Source organism: Triturus cristatus, chromosome 1_1 (genome assembly GCF_964204655.1).
Source record: "Triturus cristatus chromosome 1_1, aTriCri1.1, whole genome shotgun sequence".
In the NCBI taxonomy this organism is placed as follows: domain Eukaryota; kingdom Metazoa; phylum Chordata; class Amphibia; order Caudata; family Salamandridae; genus Triturus; species Triturus cristatus.
Window position 1 is genome coordinate 74938772 of NC_140579.1, and position 25237 is coordinate 74964008.

The following is a 25237-nucleotide window of genomic DNA, read 5'->3' on the forward strand; positions in this document are numbered from 1 at the left end:
CTCTCTAAAAACAGGGATTGATAGAGAGGGGCCTGCACCTGAAGATAAGGAGGCACTTCTAATCATTTAAGTGGGGGCCCGTGCAAAAAGGGATTTAAAAACCAATGTACTACCCCAAATCACATTTAATCATAGGGTATTATTTGGTATTAAAAGCTGGAATGTGGGGATTAGGGGAACTATTACCCCATCACCACTATTGTCGTCAACGTGTTTTTGCCATTTACTCGAATAAGACGGCGTCATTCTTCAGAATGAGAATTGGGCTCCTGTCTTGCCAATATGACTTTAGATATCGCCACTATGTTCGGGTGACATTTGCCAACCTCTAACCTAATGCCGGTGTTCTAACGTACCCCGACATAGGGTCTTTAATGTTCCATAGGAGGAGGGGGTTCAGGGACCCCTGTATTCACACTTGCCTCAAGATGCGTCCCTCTCCGTACACCTAGGAACACCCACAGGGACACCAGCGTTATGTTAGAGGTTAACATAGGTCGCCCTAACATAGTGACAATATAACATAACTTGAAGCTTAGTAACAAAGGATCTGCTTCTTAAACAAAAGTCATAAATCTACACCTGAAGAGCTAAGCATTATATGGGTACAGATTTACAACATCCTGGAGGGGTAAAAACAAACTTTTCTGAACCTTATTTTGATCTCACCAGATATACAAGTGAATATTTGCTCACATGAAAAACTATCACTTAAATGTAAATGTGTGTGCAAACTGTGTATTTTATCTTTCCTTGTAACTTATTTTTTCCTTTGGCTTAATTACTTTCCCTGTGCCATCGACATCTTGGACCCATTTCTTTAAAGCTAGCCAGCTATCCTGGTTATAAATTGGCGAAAAATGTACAAAAGTTGCAGATCAAAATTACCCAACATATTAAACAATCAAATGTAAAAGCAATGGATTTTGTGCCTCTATTCCATGACTAAAAATATTTTCAGTTTCAATCTCCTATTTGATGCTAGACATGTTCGTCTTGTCAGCCACATCATTCCAGAGGATTAAGGAAGGGAAAGCATAAAGGCTGGATTCGGATTAAAAATCGGCCCGGGCACGCAAAAAAAAGTGTCCCACATAACATTATGCCAACGTTTCACCCTCGTTGTCAAACCATTAATGGGATATCTCCTAAATTCCCAATTCAGATGAATACTATGTCCTTGTCACCATGCAATCTAAGATCTGAATACCTAAACCTTACTGCTAGTCCTAAACCTCCATGCACTGCCTCACACTTTCTCCCTTTTAATCTACTTTTGTCACCATCACTGGAACCAGCTTCTAGGTTTTCTCAATTTCTTCTCTGTCTGATTTTAAATATTACACCTGTTTCATTTACTCAATGGTGCGACAAAAAGCAATTAACTTCTTGTGTCTTAACTCCCTGAACCCTTAGAAACATTTTAATTATCCACTGACGTAATTCCCAATTCGGAAGAAATGGCAAAAAACCTTGACAGTCTTGAAGTTCTTGGTTGAAGATGAACACTACTGAAGAAATTCATAGGAATTTGCCAATCTCTCTGTCATATTGGGGAATAGGAAATAGTCAAGCAAAGACATCCAGCAGGTGATCTAAAGGAAAATCCAAAAAGGAAAGGAAAAAAATCTTGGACTAAATCTGTAGCAAAGCGGTGATGAATACACTGAAAAATAAGGAGACTAATGCTTCCATCTCATCTATCACTCATAAATGCCTCCCTCTATATGATAAAAAAATGAATTGATGCCACAGCAAAAACAACAAGTTTGTCTTAGATTCGGAATCCCAGGCACATTTTCGGAATTGACCATTGTCTCAGTAAGTGCAGCTCATAAGGCTTGTTCGAGCCCTTTCCTGTTGGCTTGCAAATTCCAATATCACCATCTGTAGCCCAGTACAGCAGTCGGCAGCACCCTTCACCACCCTTTGAGGTGGACATGTTGTACTCATTAAGGAACACTCGTAGGGATGTTGTCGACCACTGCAACACCTGTGCACCATCCCACAACAAGCTGCTGACTACGAGGCACAGACTCCATCTTCTTCTAGACACTCGCAAGCCCTGTTAAACTCTTGGCACAGATGTAACACTCTTCATTTTCTTGCCAAACAGTATTTGGATATTTTGTACAGTGTTCCCGCTTTTTGTGTATAAATGCAACTTGTTAGTAGAATAAATAAATAGACAGACTATGTAGTCCATGATGTAGAAATAACAAAATATCTTTGATAATGTCCTTGCTTATAGTTACATTGAGCCCTACCCCTGGCGCACCTAGAGGAGACCTTTGGGGTGACTTATATGGAAACATAAGGTAGATTACTACTTTGGAAGTACCTTTGGTTCTGAAGTCGAGTTCACACATAATTGCAATCTAAAAGTAGCCTGCTAAGCAGGGCTGGCTTTTAAATTGACAGCCAGCCCCACAGTAGTGCACACTCTAGTGTAGGAAATCAATTGGGCTGCTACACCTCCCGGCCCTATTTTATACTAGGGACCTATAGGTAGCTTGAATCCCCCTTGCCTTTTTATATACGAGGGACTTACAGGGGTCTCTCATTGCCAATTATAATTATACCTAACCATGTACATTTAAACAGAGCTCAGGCCCTCGGTCAGGTCAGCAGAGCCCAAGGCACAATCGAGTCAGAAAACCAGCACCTAGTAGTCAAAATGGGAGCAAAAAGTAAGGAGACACTGCAAACAGGTCCTGATTTCTCCCAAGCACTACAACCCATACCGGGACTTCTCCCAGCTCTAGGCGTTCTCCGAATGTCACATTAATGCGTAGATCACTTTGACAGTTTGTGCCGCTACGAGATTACGCAGGCAATGTCCATGGTTCTTAATGTCAGAGTTGCCTTTGTGTGTTCTGTCTCTCTGTCTTCTTGCTAGACCTTGTTTTACCAGCTTGGTGAACATGTAGCTCTTGTGGTGTTGGCGAGTGCATTCTGCGACACTGCACCTCTGGGGGTCAGTGATTTTAATATTGTAATTTTGTGGGGCACATTCGTTGTTATTTGCCACAAGGGTCTCTCTGGTCCACCACGGTCTTGTTCATGACCGATTGAGTGGAGAGAGGAAACCCATGGCCAGAGGGGCACTAAGCGGGCGCCATTTTGGGAGGTTAGCGCTCTAGTGATCCACCGCTGAGTCATTTAAAGTCACGTTACTCACGGGCGCGCCACTGGCGCGCCAAAGGCATGCCTAAGGCAAGCCCGTCTGCGTCCGTCCGCGCCAGAACACCGCCAGAAAACTCTGCTATACCTCGCGCCCACAACAATGTCGCCTCTAATCTATTCAAGGGAGGAGCTGTTGGAGCTGGGGACAAATAGGTTTTGCCTGAAATGCGAGGGTAGGTTTTGCCTGGATACTGGAGCCTTTAAAAACTATCGCCCTTGTTGCAAATGGCCAGTTAGTCAGCCCCAGAAAGCAGCTGGTCGTTGGAATAAAAATTGGCCCCCAGGGCTGCAAGCAATTACTAATACGACCCCTAAGGAAGACTTAAATAAAGATAAGAGGCCAGACGTCATTTTCCAAGCGCTATACATTAATGCCAGGTCTATATCCAAGCATGCCACGGAAATCTGGGATCTTTTAGATGATCAAAAACCTGACATATGTTTTTTTACTGAGACATGGCTACACACACATTCCTCTCCCTCTCTAGCTATCGCCTTTCCCTCCGACTACACGGTATTAAGGCTGGATAGAATTGGAAAAAGGGGTGGAGGGCTGGCCATTGCGACCTGTTCCACCCTAAATTCAAAAGTGCTGGATACAATATCGTCTCCTAAGATGGAGCTGATGATTACATCTATTGAACCGGTCCATGGCCACAAAGTAATAGGAGCAGTTGTGTATCACCCTCCAGGGGAAAATAAGAAGGCCTTTTGCACCTCCCTATTAGAAATACTTGCCCCATACGTTCTGCAAACGAAGGATTTTTTTCTTTTAGGAGATTTTAATTTTCATTTTGACATGGATTCTAATACTGACACTGCTGATCTGCTAGCAGCTATGGAATCGTTAGACCTGTTGCCTAAAGTAGTTTTTCCAACTCATGTAGCAGGCTATACGCTAGATAATATTTTTACCAATATCCCCAGCTTGAGCACAGAACCACCTCAAGTAGTTAGTTGGTCGGACCATATGGCCCTCAGTTTCTCTTTTTTGGCTCCTAAAGGTCTGGAAAAACCACAAGGGCAGAAAGTCATACGTAGACGATGGAGGAAAATAACACCTAAGACGTTTTGTAAAGTATTTTCCCCTCCTATGTTCAATGAATGTCAGGACATCAACGTAGCTTTATGTAAATTGGAGTCGGAGGTCATGAGGGCTTTCGACAAGATCGCCCGAGCAAAACAGCTACAATCTATGACAGAAAAAGTCCGGCTCCCTGGTATTCTGATAGTTTAAAGACAGAGAAGGCTGCCTACAGGGTAAAGGAACGAAAATGGAGGAAAACAAAATCTGAGGTAGATAGACTGGCCTACAATATAGTACATAGGATGTATCTCATGAACTGCAATACAGCAAGACGAACATTCTTGGCCATTCGTATAGAGGTGGCAAAGGGTTCATCAAAAGAACTTTTTAGGATTCTTAAGGAATTTACTGCTCCTAGAGTAGTCAATTCTACCTGCCCCCCTACACAGGAACTCTGCGATAAGCTTGCTATGCATTTTAAAAACAAGATAGATAACATTTATGACTCTTTCGAGCAGGTATCAGATAACAGGGAAAGAATCCTACTCACAGATAACCCCTCCCTGGTGAGATTGGAGACTTTTGCAACCATCACTAGGGAGCAGGTGCTACTACTTCTGAAAGGCATCAAGTCAGGCTCCTCGTCTGATATAGCCCCCCCTTATATGTTGTCGGATTTAGCAATGGAGCTAGTAAACCCCATAGCGGAAATATGTAACTTATCTTTAGCAACCTCCTCTTTTCCGGCTAGATGGAAAAAGGCCTTTATTAAACCCCTGCCCAAGAAACCATCTACAGACTGTGCCAATTTACAGAACTATAGACCTATTTCTCTCCTCCCGGGCTGCTCTAAAGTAATGGAAACTCTGATCAATCACCAACTTTCAAATCATTTGGAACAGCACGGCCTTCTGGATTCCTCGCAGTCGGGCTTCCGCGCTGGTTACAGCACGGAGTCCGCTCTGGTAGAGGTAACAGACACTATCAGGCTGCTATTGGATGAAGGGAATCCGGCGGCGCTGGTCCTTGTTGATCTTTAAGCAGCCTTTGACACCATCTCTCACAGAATTCTGCTGGATAGACTGCGAGAGATTGGTGTCACTGGAATGGTATTAGAGTGGCTGCAGAGTTTTTTATCGGACGGATCTCAATGTGTTCAGTTAGACACATTTGTCTCTCAGACCACAGTCATGGATAAGGGGGTTCCTCAGGGCTCCATTTTAAGCCCCATCCTGTTCAACATCTATGTGGCATCTCTGGCCACCATTGTAAAATCCTGTGGATTCCAAACCTTCTCCTATGCGGATGACACTCAGGTGATAATCCCCATAGAGAAGGACCACACGGCGACCAGAGACAGATTTAAGAGCTGTATGATGAAAATATCCACATGGATGAAAAACAACTATTTCCAACTTAATTCCAACAAGACGGAGATCTTATTGTTTGGTAAAGCGGAGGATTTGTGGACAGACGAGTGGTGGCCGGGGGAACTAGGATCACCCGCCTCCCTCAAAAAATGGGTAAAAAATCTGGGCATCTTAATGGATAACAATTTATCCATGGAAGAACATGTTAAAACCCTTATCGGGTAAATGTTTTTGACTGATACGCACTTTAAAGAAAGTCTTCCAGTGGATTCCTCTCTCCGTTAGAAGGGTTTTGATCCAGGCACTGCTAGTCAGCAGACTGGATTACGGGAATGCTCTCCTAGTGGGGTTGAGGGAGAACCTGCTCTCTAGGCTACAAGTCGTGCAAAACACGGCTGCCCGTCTAGCCTTAAATAAACCCCCGCTTACGCCAGCTTTACCGCTACTAAGAGAGCTACATTGGCTGCCGATAAGAAAGAGGGCACTTTTCAAACTTTTGTGCCTAGTTTTTAAAGCACTTTTCGGACAAGGACCTATATACCTTACAAAGAAGTTGGTATGGTATACTCCGGCACGACTGTTAAGATCCGGTAGCCAAAAGCTTCTCCAAATGCCGAGAATTAAAAAAGTTAAGATGGGAGGCCGTGCCTTTTCCTATCTCGCTCCCAAACACTGGAATACGCTGCCCCTAGATCTGCATTCATGCCCCACCCTGACCATTTTTAAGAAGCACCTAAAAACCTGGTTATTCAACTGATTCGCTCTGCTCCTAGAAACCTGCCTCCCAAGGCGCCGAGAGATCCCTTCGGGGATGATTTGTGCGCCATATAAATAATAATAATAATAATAATAATAAAAAGATAACAAGTATAGGAGATGTTGGATGAAATTTAATTTCACATCTTAAAAATTGTTGTGATGTTCCCCCTTTATCCTGCTAGTTTTAACTGTGGGTATTTTAATTATTTTATATTTCATGTTTTTAAGTGTTTTGTTACTGCATGATTATACATTTTTAAGTTATTGTGTTTGATTTTATGGCAATTGCTAAAATAAAGCTTTATTATGGAAATAACGGCTTTTAGACACAGGGAGCTACCTTTACAGCTGCTCCCTTGTCTAAAAGCAATGCCTGCTCCCGCAGGATGCGGGGAGCCGGCACAGACCGCGGAGGCCTTGAGGCTCCCCCTGAAGGCCCCAAAAGATGCGAGTGGGTGCCCTGGGTCGGACCAGGGCACACACAGTAGGAGCCGGGCCCCAGGGATGGGGTCCTTGGGGCCGAAATTGGCCTGGAAGAGGGGCCGCTCGTTTTCCCTCCCACATTTAAAAAAATGCCTGGCCACAGTGGATGAGGTCATGGGGTCCCCGGGGACAAATCGGCCCAGGAAAGGGAAGCCACAAACTCCCCTCCCCTAATGAAAGAAAAAAATGGTTGCTGGCAAGTCGCAGGTGACCCACCCCTTTCACCAGCACTCTGCAAACGTGCCTCCTGGCACGCTACTAGTTGGGAGATGAAGTCTCCTTGGCTACTGAGAGCCCTTGGCCAACTACCCCTCTTGTTACCTCCAGTAAGTTCTACACAGCGGAAATGCTGAGAGGTTGTGGGAGGACAAGCCCCCTTCCTCCACCACTCTGCAAACACCCCTCCTGGTTCACAACTGGTTGGGGTTATTGGGAGCCAACAACCACCACCTCCCGGGGCTAAAATAAACATTAAAAAGGGGGGCTGTGTGGCCCCTCTCAAGGGCCATATATGGCCCAAGAGACCACCACCTCCTCGGACCGACCCGTGCAGTAGACAGGAGGGGGCCATGCAGCCCCCTTCCTGGCCATATAGGACCCTGGGAACTGCCACCCCCAGGGCTGGCTCCAGCTTTTCTCCTGAGGTACCCACCCTAAGGAGATAACTGTTTGCTTATGCTTGGTGGGAGCTATGACATCGGTGTATATCTGACTTCCGGGGTAAGGCAGATACACACCCTAAATTAACCTATGCTTTACCTCTAGTAGCTTGGCACAGAGCAGTTACGTTTAACGTAATAGGCAAGTTGTTGAGTATTTGTGAAACACTTAAAATACAGTAACTCAATGTAAACACCACAGAAAGACTCCACACAGGTTTAGAAATAGAGAATATTTATATGATTAAAACAAGACCAGGAAGACAAACATCAAACCAGTAGAAGTCGAGCTATGCATTTTTAAATATTAGATGTGAAAAAGGTGCTTAGAAGTCACTGTCAGTCAAGAGGTTACTTAAGGTCGCGAGGAACCAGTGCAAAGTCAAAATTGAAGCCGACCGCAATCTACAGCGGACCAGCTGTAGGACCCAGGCAGGTCCTGTGAAGAAATACCTTGGATGGAGCTTTGGTCAATGTTGAAGACTCGAGGTGAGGTGTCGAGGAGGAGTTGCGTTGTCGTTGATCCAAAGATGGAGGGCGACGGTTGGCGCTGATGCACGCTTTCAATGGAAGCTACAGTGTTCAACCCAATTGTGATACAGGCGCTGCATTGATGTCGAGCTGCATGGTCCATCAGCATCAAGCCGCATCGGCTGTAGAATTACTGTCTTTCAGCATCCGCTGCTTCGGTGTTGAAAGCGATGCGTAAATGTCGAGGTAGAAAAAAAAGGGGGCACCTCAGGCAGGCAAGGGTGTGACTATCAGATGGCAGAGGCCAGCAGCACTAGCAGGATTACAGGAAGTTGTTTGTGTTCCTGAGACTCCAGACTACAGGAGGCAAGCCAACAAGTCCTTGGCGTTCAAGTGTGATGGGTTCAGTCCTTGTCCTCAGCAGGTCAGAGATCAGCAGGCAGCAGAACAGGACAGGAACGCAGAGAAGCAGTTCCTCAGAAAAGTCAGCCACAGCAAAGGGGCAATCCTTACAGCATAGCAGTGTTTACTCCAGCAGAGCTTTTCCCAGGTCCAGTAGTATATTGATTTGATAGGGCCACAGCCCTGGTACTTATACTCAAAAGTGCCTTTGATGTAGGGTGTGACTTCAAAGGAACTCTCTGAAGTGCACAGGAATCCCTTTCAGCCCAACCATGGCTCCAGACTACCAATAGGGGAGAAATCACCGCTTGGTGTGAGGGCAGGACACAACCTATTTAGATGTAAGCGTGAGCCACCATTTCCCCTTCTTGCCCAGGAAGGCTATCAGTATGCAGATGAATACAGATGAATCTCCTGTCTCCACCCAGCCCTTCTTGTATTGTGCCTGTCTAGAGGGAATGCACAAAGTGTAGGTGTCACCCAGCCCAGACCTGTACTGTAGACAGACTGCAAGGCACACAGAGCAGTGAGAGCAGAGAAATGTCCACTTTCTAAAAGTGGCTTTTCTCAAATGGTACTGTTAAATCCAGCTTTACCATTAAAGAGGATTTATCACCACCATTCCAAACATATTAAACATGAAGAAGATACTCCTTTCCAATCATGAATTACATCTTAAAAGGTGTTTTAAGGAACTCCAAGTCTAGCCTATGGAAGGAGTAGGCCTCACTGCAGTGAAAAACAAATTTAGCTGCGTGGTGTATGTTTAGAGAATGTGGTGTATTTCTCATGAGAATGTCACTGTTTGCAAACAGTGTGGTGTAGAGTGAACTCTCTCCATAGAGTAAACACTGTTTACCATACTTCGTTATCAGCTTCATTTCTTAATGTAGGCTTAGGTGCCGATTCCGATCCGTATCCAGATTTTTTCCCGTACGAATCGTACAAGTACCGTACAAACTGCCAAGTACGATTCGTATGGGAAAAAGTCCATACGAATCGCATTGGGAAAATTCCCCCACACGTCCTCGGGTCGGAAAAAGGTGTCCAACACGTCCCCGGACGTTTTTCTGTACGAATCGGAAAACTCAAGTCCGACCGCGCAAGTACGATCCGTCCCGTCTGTCCGATTGCACAACCGTATGGAAAAAACACCGTACGGAGCGAACAGCAATAGCAACCATGGAGACATGTAGCCGCATACGCGCCGAACCCTCCCCAGCCCCCCCCCGCGGATGTACGGTGCGAACCCCCACCAGTGTAGGTACGGTGCGTAACCCCACCAGTGTAGGTACGGTGCGTACCCTCACCAGTGTAGGTACGGTGCGTACCTCCAGCGCGGAGCGCTGGGGGTTCGCACCGTACCTACACTGGTGGGGGTACGCACCGTACCTACACTGGTGGGGGTACGCACCGTACCTACACTGGTGGGGTGGGGGTTCGCACCGTACATTCGCAGGGGGGGGGCTGGGGGTACGGAGCAGACATCCGCGGGGGGGCTGGGGGTGTTTGGCGTGTACTTATGGGGGCTGGGGGGGGGTACGACACATACCGGGCCCCCTAATCTGCTCGTTTCGCGGCGTACTTCGCTTTCCCGGCACTTTTTGGGTGCCGCAAAAATATTGCCGTCCAGACTGCTGTGGGTACGATTCGTACTTCCTGGTTCATGAAACGCAGCCTGAGTGCGTACCGACGTCACGTCGGAGGTGTCCCGGATCACATTGGTATGTATTTTTCCCTTGGTCGGTGTTTTTTACGAATCGTTACCGACATGGTGTTTCCGTACGAATCGTACTTGCAAATTCGTAGGGTGTTTTTACCGGGTACGAGTCGGACGGAGAAAACGCTCCGACCGACGGTTCGTACCCGGTTTTTCCAGGATCGGAATCTACACCTTGGTGTGTGTCAGGGGTTTGATACATATGAAAGCTGTACGTAGTAGGGCATTTGCCTTGGAATTTGCATTCACTATTTTGGCTTTCTCCGAACAGTTGTATACAGATTGAACACCGTACTCAATGAGAGTTTCCCATATGCCTGTGGTTGATTGCTAATGTGAACTATGCAACCTGTAAAGTATAGGTTATAGAGTCAATGTTGCACATAATGCTTGTTTTCAACACCTAAGGTAGTTGTTTCTGTGTTGGTAGCAATGATGCCTGATCTTCTCTTTTGTACTTACTGTCAGAACTTTAATGCCATAGTAATTTACATGTGGGAAAATGAAGCTTGCGTGATGTCATCAGTGATGTCCCAAAACGCAAAATCCCCATACAGTTTCTATTGACATCTTTTAGAAGGGCTGCAGCAAAAATTGCTCAACAGAATTACGCCAAATTTGGAAGGTAATTAGATCTTGGTACACTCCGCTTGCCCCCATCGTCAGAACTTACGGACTCAACATTGTGTCACACGCAGACGACACTCAACTCATCCTCTCCCTATCCAACAAACCCAACACCGCCAGACACAACTTTCGAGAAGGCATGGAAGCCGTCGCCAAATGGATGAAAAACAGCTGCCTACAACTAAACACCAACAAAACGGAAGTCCTCATCATGGGCCCAAACCCTGAAGCCTGGAAAGACACCTGGTGGCCCCCACCCTCGGAAGCCCGCCCACCCCCACGGACCACGCACGCAACCTGGGAATCCTCCTGGACTCAGAGCTCAAAATTGACCGCTAGATCAACTCTGTCTCGTCCTCCTGCTTCCACACCCTCTGCCTCCTATGTAAGACCTTCAAATGGATCCCCCTCAAACACAGAAAGACCGTCACTTATGCCCTGGTCACCAGCAGGCTCAACTACGGTAACGCACTCTATGCCTGAATAAACAAAAACCTTACCCGTAAGCTACAGAACATCCAAAACGCTGCTGCAAGACTGGTCCTCAACCTGCCAAGACACTGCCACATCTCCCAGCACCTGCGCACACTCCACTGGCTCCCCATTAAAGCTAGAGTCACCTTCAAGATGATAACCCACGCTCACAAGGCCCTCCACGACACCGGACCAGCATACCTAAATAGCCGACTCAAATTCCACGCACCCCAAAGGACCCTACGATCAGCCCAACTCTCGTACGCCGTGGTCCCCCGCACAAGAACGACCAGATCATGAGACCGCTCCTTCTCCTTCAGCGCGGCCAGAGCCTGGAACTACCTTTCGCTCCACCTCAGACAGATAACATTGCTCTCCATCTTCGCAAGAAACCTCAAAACCTGGATCTTCGACAGACCCCCTCCTTGATGGACTGGAACTTGCGAACCCCCCCCCCCCACAAACCCTAGCGCCTTGAGACCCTTCCGGGTGAGTAGTCGCGCTTAACAAACACCTGATGGTACGCAGATTGCGCTTTTTGTGATTTGGTGTAAATCCATTTGGTAGGTTTTTATTAAAAATTAAGAGTAAAAAATAATTGTATATCTGGACTGTTGGGTCTGTGAGAAGCTCGAGATACTCTTGCTGGAGCGCCAATTTAAAAACAGAGCATTCCAATTGACCCAGGGAGCTTTATTTCCTTTGGGCCTATTCGCTCTCGCAGCAGTCATACTGATTGACTGCCAGCCACATCATAAAAATGTTGCTTGCAACCGTCACACAACTCGGGGACTTTGTCTCATGCTCTGCAGTAGGAAATTAAATAAAATATAAGGGGGCAAGGTAGGGATACTCTGCCCCCTAGGCCTCATGGGGGGACACAGAGGGACCTCCCCCCAGGCCAAAATCCCCAAAACATCAATAGTTTCTTCTGCGATCTCGTAGGACTCCCTCAGGATCAAAACACAATTGGCAGCTGGGGCCTTAATCTTTAATTAAAGGCCACAGGGAGCCCAACCCCGAGGCTTCAATGTTTATTTAAGGGGAGGGAGGGCACGCTGCTCCCCTCCCCGAGCCAGTAAATGCCCTAGGACGACCACTGCCAAGGCCGAACTTTGTGTTTGAGATATCATTAGTTATCTTAAATGATGTGATCGAACATGTCATGATTGATATAATATGTAAGGTCATAAGCAGGGCATGGCGGAGGTTTGCTAACTATAACTGGTGGTTTCCTGTTGTTCTTTTTAGTTCAAACATCAATGTTGTCACTGACATATTCACCTAACTATAACGTTACTTTAATCTTTGCACCCGCAGCTCAGTTTTATCCATGGTCCTGTATATGCATACCTAAATATCACTTTAAGAAACGCCACTGTTTAAGAGCACTGCTGTCACATGTCCTCCTGTTCTGAGCATATGTTCTTCAAACGCTTTGTCTACCACTAAATTCAGTACCGATTTTGATTCAGTGCATTCTAACTTCCATACATTTGAGTCATATGATATTTCTCAATAGATAAAAAGCAAAATTGGGGAAATGTCACAAAATACACCCTTTTATCTTGCATTCAGAAATAGTTTATTGAATTAAAATGTCACAGAAACAAAGATTAGCATCTTGTGGTAAAGAAAGGCAAAGAGGAAGAGATTTAAGGGCAAAGGAGGAGCCTTGATACAGTGAATAGCCACACATCCCAGCTGGTGCCCCTGCCGAGGTGTCGATTTGTGAGGTCTTCAGAAGTAGATTTACAACCAGTGTGGCATTTAAAATGCTCTCAGTTGGCCTAAGTTTCAGAATGCTGTTTACCGATGATTCATTTAGTGTCCAAACAAGAACACTCTTCCTTGGTCAATACCAAGCCACGTGATGAACATCTTGGACGCCCTCTCGTTTTCTTAGGTGTTCGCTCACTCATTTTGGGTGTCTTCTGGTTTGCCCGTATGCACGGGGACTGCTGTTGTGGCGCTCAGTGCATTCAATTGTCCAGAAGATTCTGCGGTTATGTTCGAAGAGTTGAAAACTCCATAGGAGAAGCAGAAGAGGGGGGTGGGGTAGGATTGTGGAAGGGGTTCCTCCTCCCGGGTTGTGCATCATGTTGTCGGTTTACCGGTAGATCAGCGGTTCCATAAGCAGAGACCCAGCTTCTGTCTATATTTTCTGTTCACTGTGTTTCTCCTCTTGCGAAACCACTTTGCCATCAATCACTTCCTGGACGATGGTCTTCACAACTCGGCTTCTAACTGGCTCCGGGGCTGAAACAAGAAATGAAGAGGTGAACAAAAGAATGCAGGCAGGATATATTGAGAGAACAGATGATGTGCTTAATGACAGAGAAGCTCGTGGACATGTTGGATAAAGTTTGGGATTCTGCGTTCACTTTATGAATCAGGAATTGGATGTTACCCTCTCCAATTAATTAATTATTTTGTTACCTAAATTAAACTCAGGTAGGCAAATAGCTTTCCAAACGGGGCCCATTTTGGAGCATGTATTTTGTGAATAGTTTAACAATGCACATGTACCTCATATAAACATTCTAATGACAGAACTGCAATCTCCTTTTCCCATCTCTGTTCTTTGAACCATTCATTCTAGACACACGCCCCTAACTTGAACATTCACAGATGTCTCCCATGTCAGCACTTTTAGAATAGTGCATGGTTCTTATGTGATCATGTACAAATTGGCGTTTGCTCACGTTTCAGCATGCTAATGTTGTGCTTGTTCACTATTGCTGTTATTATGCGGCTGCATTTCTCTTATTCACGGTGACATCAGCGCCTCCGGTGAATGGTTCATTGTGTTTTTAACCCTTGTGTAAACTTGCTAACGTGAGTGCAGTGACCTGAGGTGAACATTCTTCATAGTGTATGTACATGCCTCTCGTGAACATTCAAAGTCGTATACATCTGCCTCGTGTGAACATTGTAACTGCTGCATCTACCTCATGTGAGCACTGGTGCATGTGCTTCATTGGAATGTTTGCTGTGCTGAGGTGGCACCTCGTCGGATCATTCGAATATTCTAATATTCATTCTAATATTGTCACTAGCCACTCATTTGGACATGCTGATATTAGCGCATGTTCCTCATGCGAATAAGTTTACATTGATGCATGCGCCTCATGAGAATAGACTAGTTAGTGCAAGTGCCTCATGTGAAGAGTTTGCGTGGTGCACGTGCCTCATGAGAATAGACTGGTTAGTGCAAGTGCCTCATGTGAACAGTCTGCGTGGTACACGTGCCTCATGAGAATAGACTAGTTAGTGCAAGTGCCTCATGTGAAGAGTCTGCGTGGTGCACGTGCCTCATGAGAATAGACTAGTTAGTGCAAGTGCCTCATGTGAAGAGTCTGCGTGGTGCACGCGCCTCATCAGAATAGACTAGTTAGTGCAAGTGCCTCATGTGAAGAGTCTGCATGGTGCACGTGCCTCATCAGAATAGACTAGTTAGTGCAAGTGCCTCATGTGAAAAGTCTGCGTGGTGCATGCGCCTCATGAGAATAGACTAGTTAGTGCAAGTGCCTCATGTGAAGAGTCTGTGTGGTGCATGCGTCTCATGAGAATAGACTAGTTAGTGCAAGTGCCTCATGTGAAGAGTCTGCGTGGTGCATGCGCCTCATGAGAATAGGCTAGTTAGTGCACGTGCCTCATGTGAAGAGTCTGCATGGTGCATGCGTCTCATGAGAATAGACTAGTTAGTGCAGGTGCCTCATGTGAAGAGTCTGCGTGGTGCACGCGCCTCATCAGAATACACTAGTTAGTGCAAGTGCCTCATGTGAAGAGTCTGCGTGGTGCATGCGCCTCATCAGAATAGACTAGTTAGTGCAAGTGCCTCATGTGAAGAGTCTGCGTGGTGCACGCGCCTCATCAGAATACACTAGTTAGTGCAAGTGCCTCATGTGAAAAGTCTGCGTGGTTCATACGCCTCATGAGAATAGACTAGTTAGTGCAAGTGCCTCATGTGAAGAGTCTGTGTGGTGCATGTGCCTCATGAGAATTGACTAGTTAGTGCAGGTGCCTCATGTGAAGAGTCTGCGTGGTGCATGTGTCTCATGAGAATAGACTGGTTAGTGCAAGTGCCTCATGTGAAGAGTCTGCGTGGTGCATGCGCCTCATGAGAATAGACTAGTTAGTGCAAGTGCCTCATGTGAAGAGTCTGCGTGGTGCTTGCGCCTCATGATAATAGACTAGTTAGTGCAAGTGCTTCATGTGAAGAGTCTGCGTGGTGCATGCGCCTTGTGATAATAGACTAGTTAGTGCAAGTGCCTCATGTGAAGAGTCTGCGTGGTGCATGTGTCTCATGAGAATAGACTAGTTAGTGCAAGTGCCTCATGTGAAGAGTCTGCGTGGTGCAAGCGCCTCGTGAGAATAGACTAGTTAGTGCAAGTGCCTCATGTGAAGAGTCTGCGTGGTGCATGTGCCTCATGAGAATAGACTAGTTAGTGCAAGTGCCTCATGTGAAGAGTCTGCATGGTGCACGTGCCTCATGAGAATAGACTAGTTAGTGCAAGTGCCTCATGTGAAGAGTCTGCGTGGTGCATGCGCCTCATGAGAATAGACTAGTTAGTGCAGGTGCCTCATGTGAAGAGTCTGCGTGGTGCACGTGCCTCATGAGAATAGACTAGTTAGTGCAAGTGCCTCATGTGAAGAGTCTGCGTGGTGCATGTGTCTCATGAGAATAGACTAGTTAGTGCAAGTGCCTCATGTGAAGAGTCTGCGTGGTGCATGTGTCTCATGAGAATAGACTAGTTAGTGCAGGTGCCTCATGTGAAGAGTCTGCGTGGTGCATGCGCCTCATGAGAATAGGCTAGTTAGTGCAAGTGCCTCATGTGAAGAGTCTGCGTGGTGCATGTGCCTCATGAGAATAGACTAGTTAGTGCAAGTGCCTCATGTGAAGAGTCTGCATGGTGCATGTGTCTCATGAGAATAGACTAGTTAGTGCAAGTGCCTCATGTGAAGAGTCTGCATGCTGGACGTGCCTCATAAATATACACTAGTTAGTACAGGTGCCTCATGTGAAGAGTCTGCGTGGTGCATGCGCCTCATGAGAATAGACTAGTTAGTGCAAGTGCCTCATGTGAAGAGTCTGCATGGTGCACGTGCCTCATGGGAATAGACTAGTTAGTGCAAGTGCCTCATGTGAAGAGTCTGCGTGGTGCATGCGCCTCATGAGAATAGACTAGTTAGTGCAGGTGCCTCATGTGAAGAGTCTGCGTGGTGCACGTGCCTCATGAGAATAGACTAGTTAGTGCAAGTGCCTCATGTGAAGAGTCTGCGTGGTGCATGTGTCTCATGAGAATAGACTAGTTAGTGCAAGTGCCTCATGTGAAGAGTCTGCGTGGTGCATGTGTCTCATGAGAATAGACTAGTTAGTGCAGGTGCCTCATGTGAAGAGTCTGCGTGGTGCATGCGCCTCATGAGAATAGGCTAGTTAGTGCAAGTGCCTCATGTGAAGAGTCTGCGTGGTGCACGCGCCTCATGAGAATAGACTAGTTAGTGCAAGTGCCTCATGTGAAGAGTCTGCATGGTGCATGTGTCTCATGAGAATAGACTAGTTAGTGCAAGTGCCTCATGTGAAGAGTCTGCGTGGTGCATGTGCCTCATGAGAATAGACTAGTTAGTGCAAGTGCCTCATGTGAAGAGTCTGCGTGGTGCATGCGCCTCATGAGAATAGACTAGTTAGTGCAGGTGCCTCATGTGAAGAGTCTGCGTGGTGCATGCGCCTCATGAGAATAGACTAGCTAGTGCAAGTGCCTCATATGAAGAGTCTGCGTGGTGCATGCACCTCATGAGAATAGACTAGCTAGTGCAAGTGCCTCATGTGAAGAGTCTGCGTGGTGCTTGCGCCTCATGATAATAGTCTAGTTAGTGCAAGTGCTTCATGTGAAGAGTCTGCGTGGTGCATGCGCCTTGTGATAATGCGCCTTGTGATAATAGACTAGTTAGTGCAAGTGCCTCATGTGAAGAGTCTGCGTGGTGCATGTGTCTCATGAGAATAGACTAGTTAGTGCAAGTGCCTCATGTGAAGAGTCTGCGTGGTGCAAGCGCCTCGTGAGAATAGACTAGTTAGTGCAAGTGCCTCATGTGAAGAGTCTGCGTGGTGCATGTGTCTCATGAGAATAGACTAGTTAGTGCAAGTGCCTCATGTGAAGAGTCTGCGTGGTGCATGTGTCTCATGAGAATAGACTAGTTAGTGCAGGTGCCTCATGTGAAGAGTCTGCGTGGTGCATGCGCCTCTTGAGAATAGACTAGTTAGTGCAAGTGCCTCATGTGAAGAGTCTGCATGGTGCATGCGCCTCATGAGAATAGACTAGTTAGTGCAGGTGCCTCATGTGAAGAGTCTGCATGGTGCATGCGTCTCATGAGAATAGACTAGTTAGTGCAAGTGCCTCATGTGAAGAGTCTGCGTGGTGCACGCGCCTCATCAGAATAGACTAGTTAGTGCAAGTGCCTCATGTGAAGAGTCTGCATGGTGCACGTGCCTCATCAGAATAGACTAGTTAGTGCAAGTGCCTCATGTGAAAAGTCTGCGTGGTGCATGCGCCTCATGAGAATAGACTAGTTAGTGCAAATGCCTCATGTGAAGAGTCTGTGTGGTGCATGCGTCTCATGAGAATAGACTAGTTAGTGCAAGTGCCTCATGTGAAGAGTCTGCGTGGTGCATGTGTCTCATGAGAATAGACTAGTTAGTGCAGGTGCCTCATGTGAAGAGTCTGCGTGGTGCATGCGCCTCTTGAGAATAGACTAGTTAGTACAGGTGCCTCATGTGAAGAGTCTACGTGGTGCATGCGCCTCATGAGAATAGACTAGTTAGTGCAAGTGCCTCATGTGAAGAGTCTGTGTGGTGCATGCGTCTCATGAGAATAGACTAGTTAGTGCAAGTGCCTCATGTGAAGAGTCTGCGTGGTGCATGCGCCTCATGAGAATAGGCTAGTTAGTGCAGGTGCCTCATGTGAAGAGTCTGCATGGTGCATGCGTCTCATGAGAATAGACTAGTTAGTGCAAGTGCCTCATGTGAAGAGTCTGCGTGGTGCACGCGCCTCATCAGAATAGACTAGTTAGTGCAAGTGCCTCATGTGAAGAGTCTGCATGGTGCACGTGCCTCATCAGAATAGACTAGTTAGTGCAAGTGCCTCATGTGAAAAGTCTGCGTGGTGCATGCGCCTCATGAGAATAGACTAGTTAGTGCAAGTGCCTCATGTGAAGAGTCTGTGTGGTGCATGCGTCTCATGAGAATAGACTAGTTAGTGCAAGTGCCTCATGTGAAGAGTCTGCGTGGTGCATGCGCCTCATGAGAATAGGCTAGTTAGTGCAGGTGCCTCATGTGAAGAGTCTGCATGGTGCATGCGTCTCATGAGAATAGACTAGTTAGTGCAAGTGCCTCATGTGAAGAGTCTGCGTGGTGCACGCGCCTCATCAGAATACACTAGTTAGTGCAAGTGCCTCATGTGAAGAGTCTGCGTGGTGCATGCGCCTCATCAGAATAGACTAGTTAGTGCAAGTGCCTCATGTGAAGAGTCTGCGTGGTGCATGCGCCTCATCAGAATAGACTAGTTAGTGCAAGTGCCTCATGTGAAGAGTCTGCGTGGTGCACGCGCCTCATCAGAATACACTAGTTAGTGCAAGTGCCTCATGTGAAAAGTCTGCGTGGTTCATACGCCTCATGAGAATAGACTAGTTAGTGCAAGTGCCTCATGTGAAGAGTCTGTGTGGTGCATGTGCCTCATGAGAATTGACTAGTTAGTGCAGGTGCCTCATGTGAAGAGTCTGCGTGGTGCATGTGTCTCATGAGAATAGACTGGTTAGTGCAAGTGCCTCATGTGAAGAGTCTGCGTGGTGCATGCGCCTCATGAGAATAGACTAGTTAGTGCAAGTGCCTCATGTGAAGAGTCTGCGTGGTGCTTGCGCCTCATGATAATAGACTAGTTAGTGCAAGTGCTTCATGTGAAGAGTCTGCGTGGTGGATGCGCCTTGTGATAATAGACTAGTTAGTGCAAGTGCCTCATGTGAAGAGTCTGCGTGGTGCATGTGTCTCATGAGAATAGACTAGTTAGTGCAAGTGCCTCATGTGAAGAGTCTGCGTGGTGCAAGCGCCTCGTGAGAATAGACTAGTTAGTGCAAGTGCCTCATGTGAAGAGTCTGCGTGGTGCATGTGCCTCATGAGAATAGACTAGTTAGTGCAAGTGCCTCATGTGAAGAGTCTGCATGGTGCACGTGCCTCATGAGAATAGACTAGTTAGTGCAAGTGCCTCATGTGAAGAGTCTGCGTGGTGCATGCGCCTCATGAGAATAGACTAGTTAGTGCAGGTGCCTCATATGAAGAGTCTGCGTGGTGCACGTGCCTCATGAGAATATACTAGTTAGTGCAAGTGCCTCATGTGAAGAGTCTGCGTGGTGCATGTGTCTCATGAGAATAGACTAGTAAGTGCAAGTGCCTCATGTGAAGAGTCTGCGTGGTGCATGTGTCTCATGAGAATAGACTAGTTAGTGCAGGTGCCTCATGTGAAGAGTCTGCGTGGTGCATGCGCCTCATGAGAATAGGCTAGTTAGTGCAAGTGCCTCATGTGAAGAGTCTGCGTGGTGCACGTGCCTCATGAGAATAGACTAGTTAGTGCAAGTGCCTCATGTGAAGAGTCTGCATGGTGCATGTGTCTCATGAGAATAGACTAGTTAGTGCAAGTGCCTCATGTGAAGAGTCTGCATGCTGGACGTGCCTCATAAGTATACACTAGTTAGTACAGGTGCCTCATGTGAAGAGTCTGCGTGGTGCATGCGCCTCATGAGAATAGACTAGTTAGTGCAAGTGCCTCATGTGAAGAGTCTGCATGGTGCACGTGCCTCATGAGAATAGACTAGTTAGTGCAAGTGCCTCATGTGAAGAGTCTGCGTGGTGCATGCGCCTCATGAGAATAGACTAGTTAGTGCAGGTGCCTCATGTGAAGAGTCTGCGTGGTGCACGTGCCTCATGAGAATAGACTAGTTAGTGCAAGTGCCTCATGTGAAGAGTCTGCGTGGTGCATGTGTCTCATGAGAATAGACTAGTTAGTGCAAGTGCCTCATGTGAAGAGTCTGCGTGGTGCATGTGTCTCATGAGAATAGACTAGTTAGTGCAGGTGCCTCATGTGAAGAGTCTGCGTGGTGCATGCGCCTCATGAGAATAGGCTAGTTAGTGCAAGTGCCTCATGTGAAGAGTCTGCGTGGTGCACGTGCCTCATGAGAATAGACTAGTTAGTGCAAGTGCCTCATGTGAAGAGTCTGCGTGGTGCATGTGCCTCATGAGAATAGACTAGTTAGTGCAAGTGCCTCATGTGAAGAGTCTGCGTGGTGCATGCGCCTCATGAGAATAGACTAGTTAGTGCAGGTGCCTCATGTGAAGAGTCTGCGTGGTGCATGCGCCTCATGAGAATAGACTAGCTAGTGCAAGTGCCTCATGTGAAGAGTCTGCGTGGTGCATGCACCTCATGAGAATAGACTAGCTAGTGCAAGTGCCTCATGTGAAGAGTCTGCGTGGTGCTTGCGCCTCATGATAATAGTCTAGTTAGTGCAAGTGCTTCATGTGAAGAGTCTGCGTGGTGCATGCGCCTTGTGATAATGCGCCTTGTGATAATAGACTAGTTAGTGCAAGTGCCTCATGTGAAGAGTCTGCGTGGTGCATGTGTCTCATGAGAATAGACTAGTTAGTGCAAGTGCCTCATGTGAAGAGTCTGCGTGGTGCAAGCGCCTCGTGAGAATAGACTAGTTAGTGCAAGTGCCTCATGTGAAGAGTCTGCGTGGTGCATGTGTCTCATGAGAATAGACTAGTTAGTGCAAGTGCCTCATGTGAAGAGTCTGCGTGGTGCATGTGTCTCATGAGAATAGACTAGTTAGTGCAGGTGCCTCATGTGAAGAGTCTGCGTGGTGCATGCGCCTCTTGAGAATAGACTAGTTAGTACAGGTGCCTCATGTGAAGAGTCTACGTGGTGCATGCGCCTCATGAGAATAGACTAGTTAGTGCAAGTGCCTCATGTGAAGAGTCTGCGTGGTGCATGCGCCTCATGAGACTAGACTAGCTAGTGCAAGTGCCTCATGTGAAGAGTCTGCGTGGTGCACATGCCTCATGAGAATAGACTAGTTAGTGCAACTGCCTCATGTGAAGAGTCTGCGTGGTGCATGCGCCTCATGAGAATAGACTAGTTAGTGCAGGTGCCTCATGTGAAGAGTCTGCGTGGTGCATGCGCCTCATGAGAATAGACTAGTTAGTGCAAGTGCCTCATGTGAAGAGTCTGTGTGGTGCATGTGTCTCATGAGAATAGACTAGTTAGTGCAAGTGCCTCATGTGAAGAGTCTGCGTGGTGCATGTGTCTCATGAGAATAGACTAGTTAGTGCAGGTGCCTCATGTGAAGAGTCTGCGTGGTGCATGCGCCTCTTGAGAATAGACTAGTTAGTACAGGTGCCTCATGTGAAGAGTCTACGTGGTGCATGCGCCTCATGAGAATAGACTAGTTAGTGCAAGTGCCTCATGTGAAGAGTCTGCGTGGTGCATGCGCCTCATGAGACTAGACTAGCTAGTGCAAGTGCCTCATGTGAAGAGTCTGCGTGGTGCACATGCCTCATGAGAATAGACTAGTTAGTGCAAGTGCCTCATGTGAAGAGTCTGCGTGGTGCATGCGCCTCATGAGAATAGACTAGTTAGTGCAGGTGCCTCATGTGAAGAGTCTGCGTGGTGCATGCGCCTCATGAGAATAGACTAGCTAGTGCAAGTGCCTCATTAGAAGAGTCTGCGTGGTGCATGCTCCTCATGAGAATAGACTAGTTAGTGCAGGTGCCTCATGTGAAGAGTCTGCGTGGTGCATGCGCCTCATGAGAATAGACTAGCTAGTGCAAGTGCCTCATGTGAAGAGTCTGCGTGGTGCATGCATCTCATGAGAATAGACTAGCTAGTGCAAGTGCCTCATGTGAAGAGTCTGCGTGGTGCTTGCGCCTCATGATAATAGTCTAGTTAGTGCAAGTGCTTCATGTGAAGAGTCTGCGTGGTGCATGCGCCTTGTGATAATGTGCCTTGTGATAATAGACTAGTTAGTGCAAGTGCCTCATGTGAAGAGTCTGCGTGGTGCAAGCGCCTCGTGAGAATAGACTAGTTAGTGCAAGTGCCTCATGTGAAGAGTCTGCGTGGTGCATGTGTCTCATGAGAATAGACTAGTTAGTGCAAGTGCCTCATGTGAAGAGTCTGCGTGGTGCATGTGTCTCATGAGAATAGACTAGTTAGTGCAGGTGCCTCATGTGAAGAGTCTGCGTGGTGCTTGCGCCTCATGATAATAGACTAGTTAGTGCAAGTGCTTCATGTGAAGAGTCTGCGTGGTGGATGCGCCTTGTGATAATAGACTAGTTAGTGCAAGTGCCTCATGTGAAGAGTCTGCGTGGTGCATGTGTCTCATGAGAATAGACTAGTTAGTGCAAGTGCCTCATGTGAAGAGTCTGCGTGGTGCAAGCGCCTCGTGAGAATAGACTAGTTAGTGCAAGTGCCTCATGTGAAGAGTCTGCGTGGTGCATGTGCCTCATGAGAATAGACTAGTTAGTGCAAGTGCCTCATGTGAAGAGTCTGCATGGTGCACGTGCCTCATGAGAATAGACTAGTTAGTGCAAGTGCCTCATGTGAAGAGTCTGCGTGGTGCATGCGCCTCATGAGAATAGACTAGTTAGTGCAGGTGCCTCATATGAAGAGTCTGCGTGGTGCACGTGCCTCATGAGAATATACTAGTTAGTGCAAGTGCCTCATGTGAAGAGTCTGCGTGGTGCATGTGTCTCATGAGAATAGACTAGTTAGTGCAAGTGCCTCATGTGAAGAGTCTGCGTGGTGCATGTGTCTCATGAGAATAGACTAGTTAGTGCAGGTGCCTCATGTGAAGAGTCTGCGTGGTGCATGCGCCTCATGAGAATAGGCTAGTTAGTGCAAGTGCCTCATGTGAAGAGTCTGCGTGGTGCACGTGCCTCATGAGAATAGACTAGTTAGTGCAAGTGCCTCATGTGAAGAGTCTGCATGGTGCATGTGTCTCATGAGAATAGACTAGTTAGTGCAAGTGCCTCATGTGAAGAGTCTGCATGCTGGACGTGCCTCATAAGTATACACTAGTTAGTACAGGTGCCTCATGTGAAGAGTCTGCGTGGTGCATGCGCCTCATGAGAATAGACTAGTTAGTGCAAGTGCCTCATGTGAAGAGTCTGCATGGTGCACGTGCCTCATGAGAATAGACTAGTTAGTGCAAGTGCCTCATGTGAAGAGTCTGCGTGGTGCATGCGCCTCATGAGAATAGACTAGTTAGTGCAGGTGCCTCATGTGAAGAGTCTGCGTGGTGCACGTGCCTCATGAGAATAGACTAGTTAGTGCAAGTGCCTCATGTGAAGAGTCTGCGTGGTGCATGTGTCTCATGAGAATAGACTAGTTAGTGCAAGTGCCTCATGTGAAGAGTCTGCGTGGTGCATGTGTCTCATGAGAATAGACTAGTTAGTGCAGGTGCCTCATGTGAAGAGTCTGCGTGGTGCATGCGCCTCATGAGAATAGGCTAGTTAGTGCAAGTGCCTCATGTGAAGAGTCTGCGTGGTGCACGTGCCTCATGAGAATAGACTAGTTAGTGCAAGTGCCTCATGTGAAGAGTCTGCATGGTAAATGTGTCTCATGAGAATAGACTAGTTAGTGCAAGTGCCTCATGTGAAGAGTCTGCGTGGTGCATGTGCCTCATGAGAATAGACTAGTTAGTGCAAGTGCCTCATGTGAAGAGTCTGCGTGGTGCATGCGCCTCATGAGAATAGACTAGTTAGTGCAGGTGCCTCATGTGAAGAGTCTGCGTGGTGCATGCGCCTCATGAGAATAGACTAGCTAGTGCAAGTGCCTCATGTGAAGAGTCTGCGTGGTGCATGCACCTCATGAGAATAGACTAGCTAGTGCAAGTGCCTCATGTGAAGAGTCTGCGTGGTGCTTGCGCCTCATGATAATAGTCTAGTTAGTGCAAGTGCTTCATGTGAAGAGTCTGCGTGGTGCATGCGCCTTGTGATAATGCGCCTTGTGATAATAGACTAGTTAGTGCAAGTGCCTCATGTGAAGAGTCTGCGTGGTGCATGTGTCTCATGAGAATAGACTAGTTAGTGCAAGTGCCTCATGTGAAGAGTCTGCGTGGTGCAAGCGCCTCGTGAGAATAGACTAGTTAGTGCAAGTGCCTCATGTGAAGAGTCTGCGTGGTGCATGTGTCTCATGAGAATAGACTAGTTAGTGCAGGTGCCTCATGTGAAGAGTCTGCGTGGTGCATGCGCCTCTTGAGATAGACTAGTTAGTACAGGTGCCTCATGTGAAGAGTCTACGTGGTGCATGCGCCTCATGAGAATAGACTAGTTAGTGCAAGTGCCTCATGTGAAGAGTCTGCGTGGTGCATGCGCCTCATGAGACTAGACTAGCTAGTGCAAGTGCCTCATGTGAAGAGTCTGCGTGGTGCACATGCCTCATGAGAATAGACTAGTTAGTGCAACTGCCTCATGTGAAGAGTCTGCGTGGTGCATGCGCCTCATGAGAATAGACTAGTTAGTGCAGGTGCCTCATGTGAAGAGTCTGCGTGGTGCATGCGCCTCATGAGAATAGACTAGTTAGTGCAAGTGCCTCATGTGAAGAGTCTGCGTGGTGCATGTGTCTCATGAGAATAGACTAGTTAGTGCAAGTGCCTCATGTGAAGAGTCTGCGTGGTGCATGTGTCTCATGAGAATAGACTAGTTAGTGCAGGTGCCTCATGTGAAGAGTCTGCGTGGTGCATGCGCCTCTTGAGAATAGACTAGTTAGTACAGGTGCCTCATGTGAAGAGTCTACGTGGTGCATGCACCTCATGAGAATAGACTAGTTAGTGCAAGTGCCTCATGTGAAGAGTCTGCGTGGTGCATGCGCCTCATGAGACTAGACTAGCTAGTGCAAGTGCCTCATGTGAAGAGTCTGCGTGGTGCACATGCCTCATGAGAATAGACTAGTTAGTGCAAGTGCCTCATGTTAAGAGTCTGCGTGGTGCATGCGCCTCATGAGAATAGACTAGTTAG

The 25237-nt window shown here is 47.2% G+C and overlaps 1 protein-coding gene across 5 annotated transcripts in view; it reads right to left on the reverse strand.

Annotated features, from left to right (window-relative positions):
• Positions 1 to 12743: 12743 nt before the first annotated feature.
• The window catches only part of LOC146869478 (keratin, type I cytoskeletal 12-like), a 37197-nt gene continuing 24703 nt past the window's right edge, over positions 12744 to 25237 (reverse strand). For 2 of the 5 annotated variants that reach the window (XR_014959938.1, XR_014959933.1), the window contains exon 11: positions 13354 to 13437. Coding sequence is in view for 2 of the 5 variants with exons in the window: in XM_085599871.1 (XP_085455997.1) it covers positions 13334 to 13437 (104 nt within the window). In the remaining 3 variants the exon portion in view is untranslated. Of the gene's footprint in view, positions 13438 to 25237 lie in introns of all 5 variants that reach the window. The other 3 variants (XM_085599871.1, XR_014959927.1, XM_085599870.1) reach the window with 3 other exon arrangements.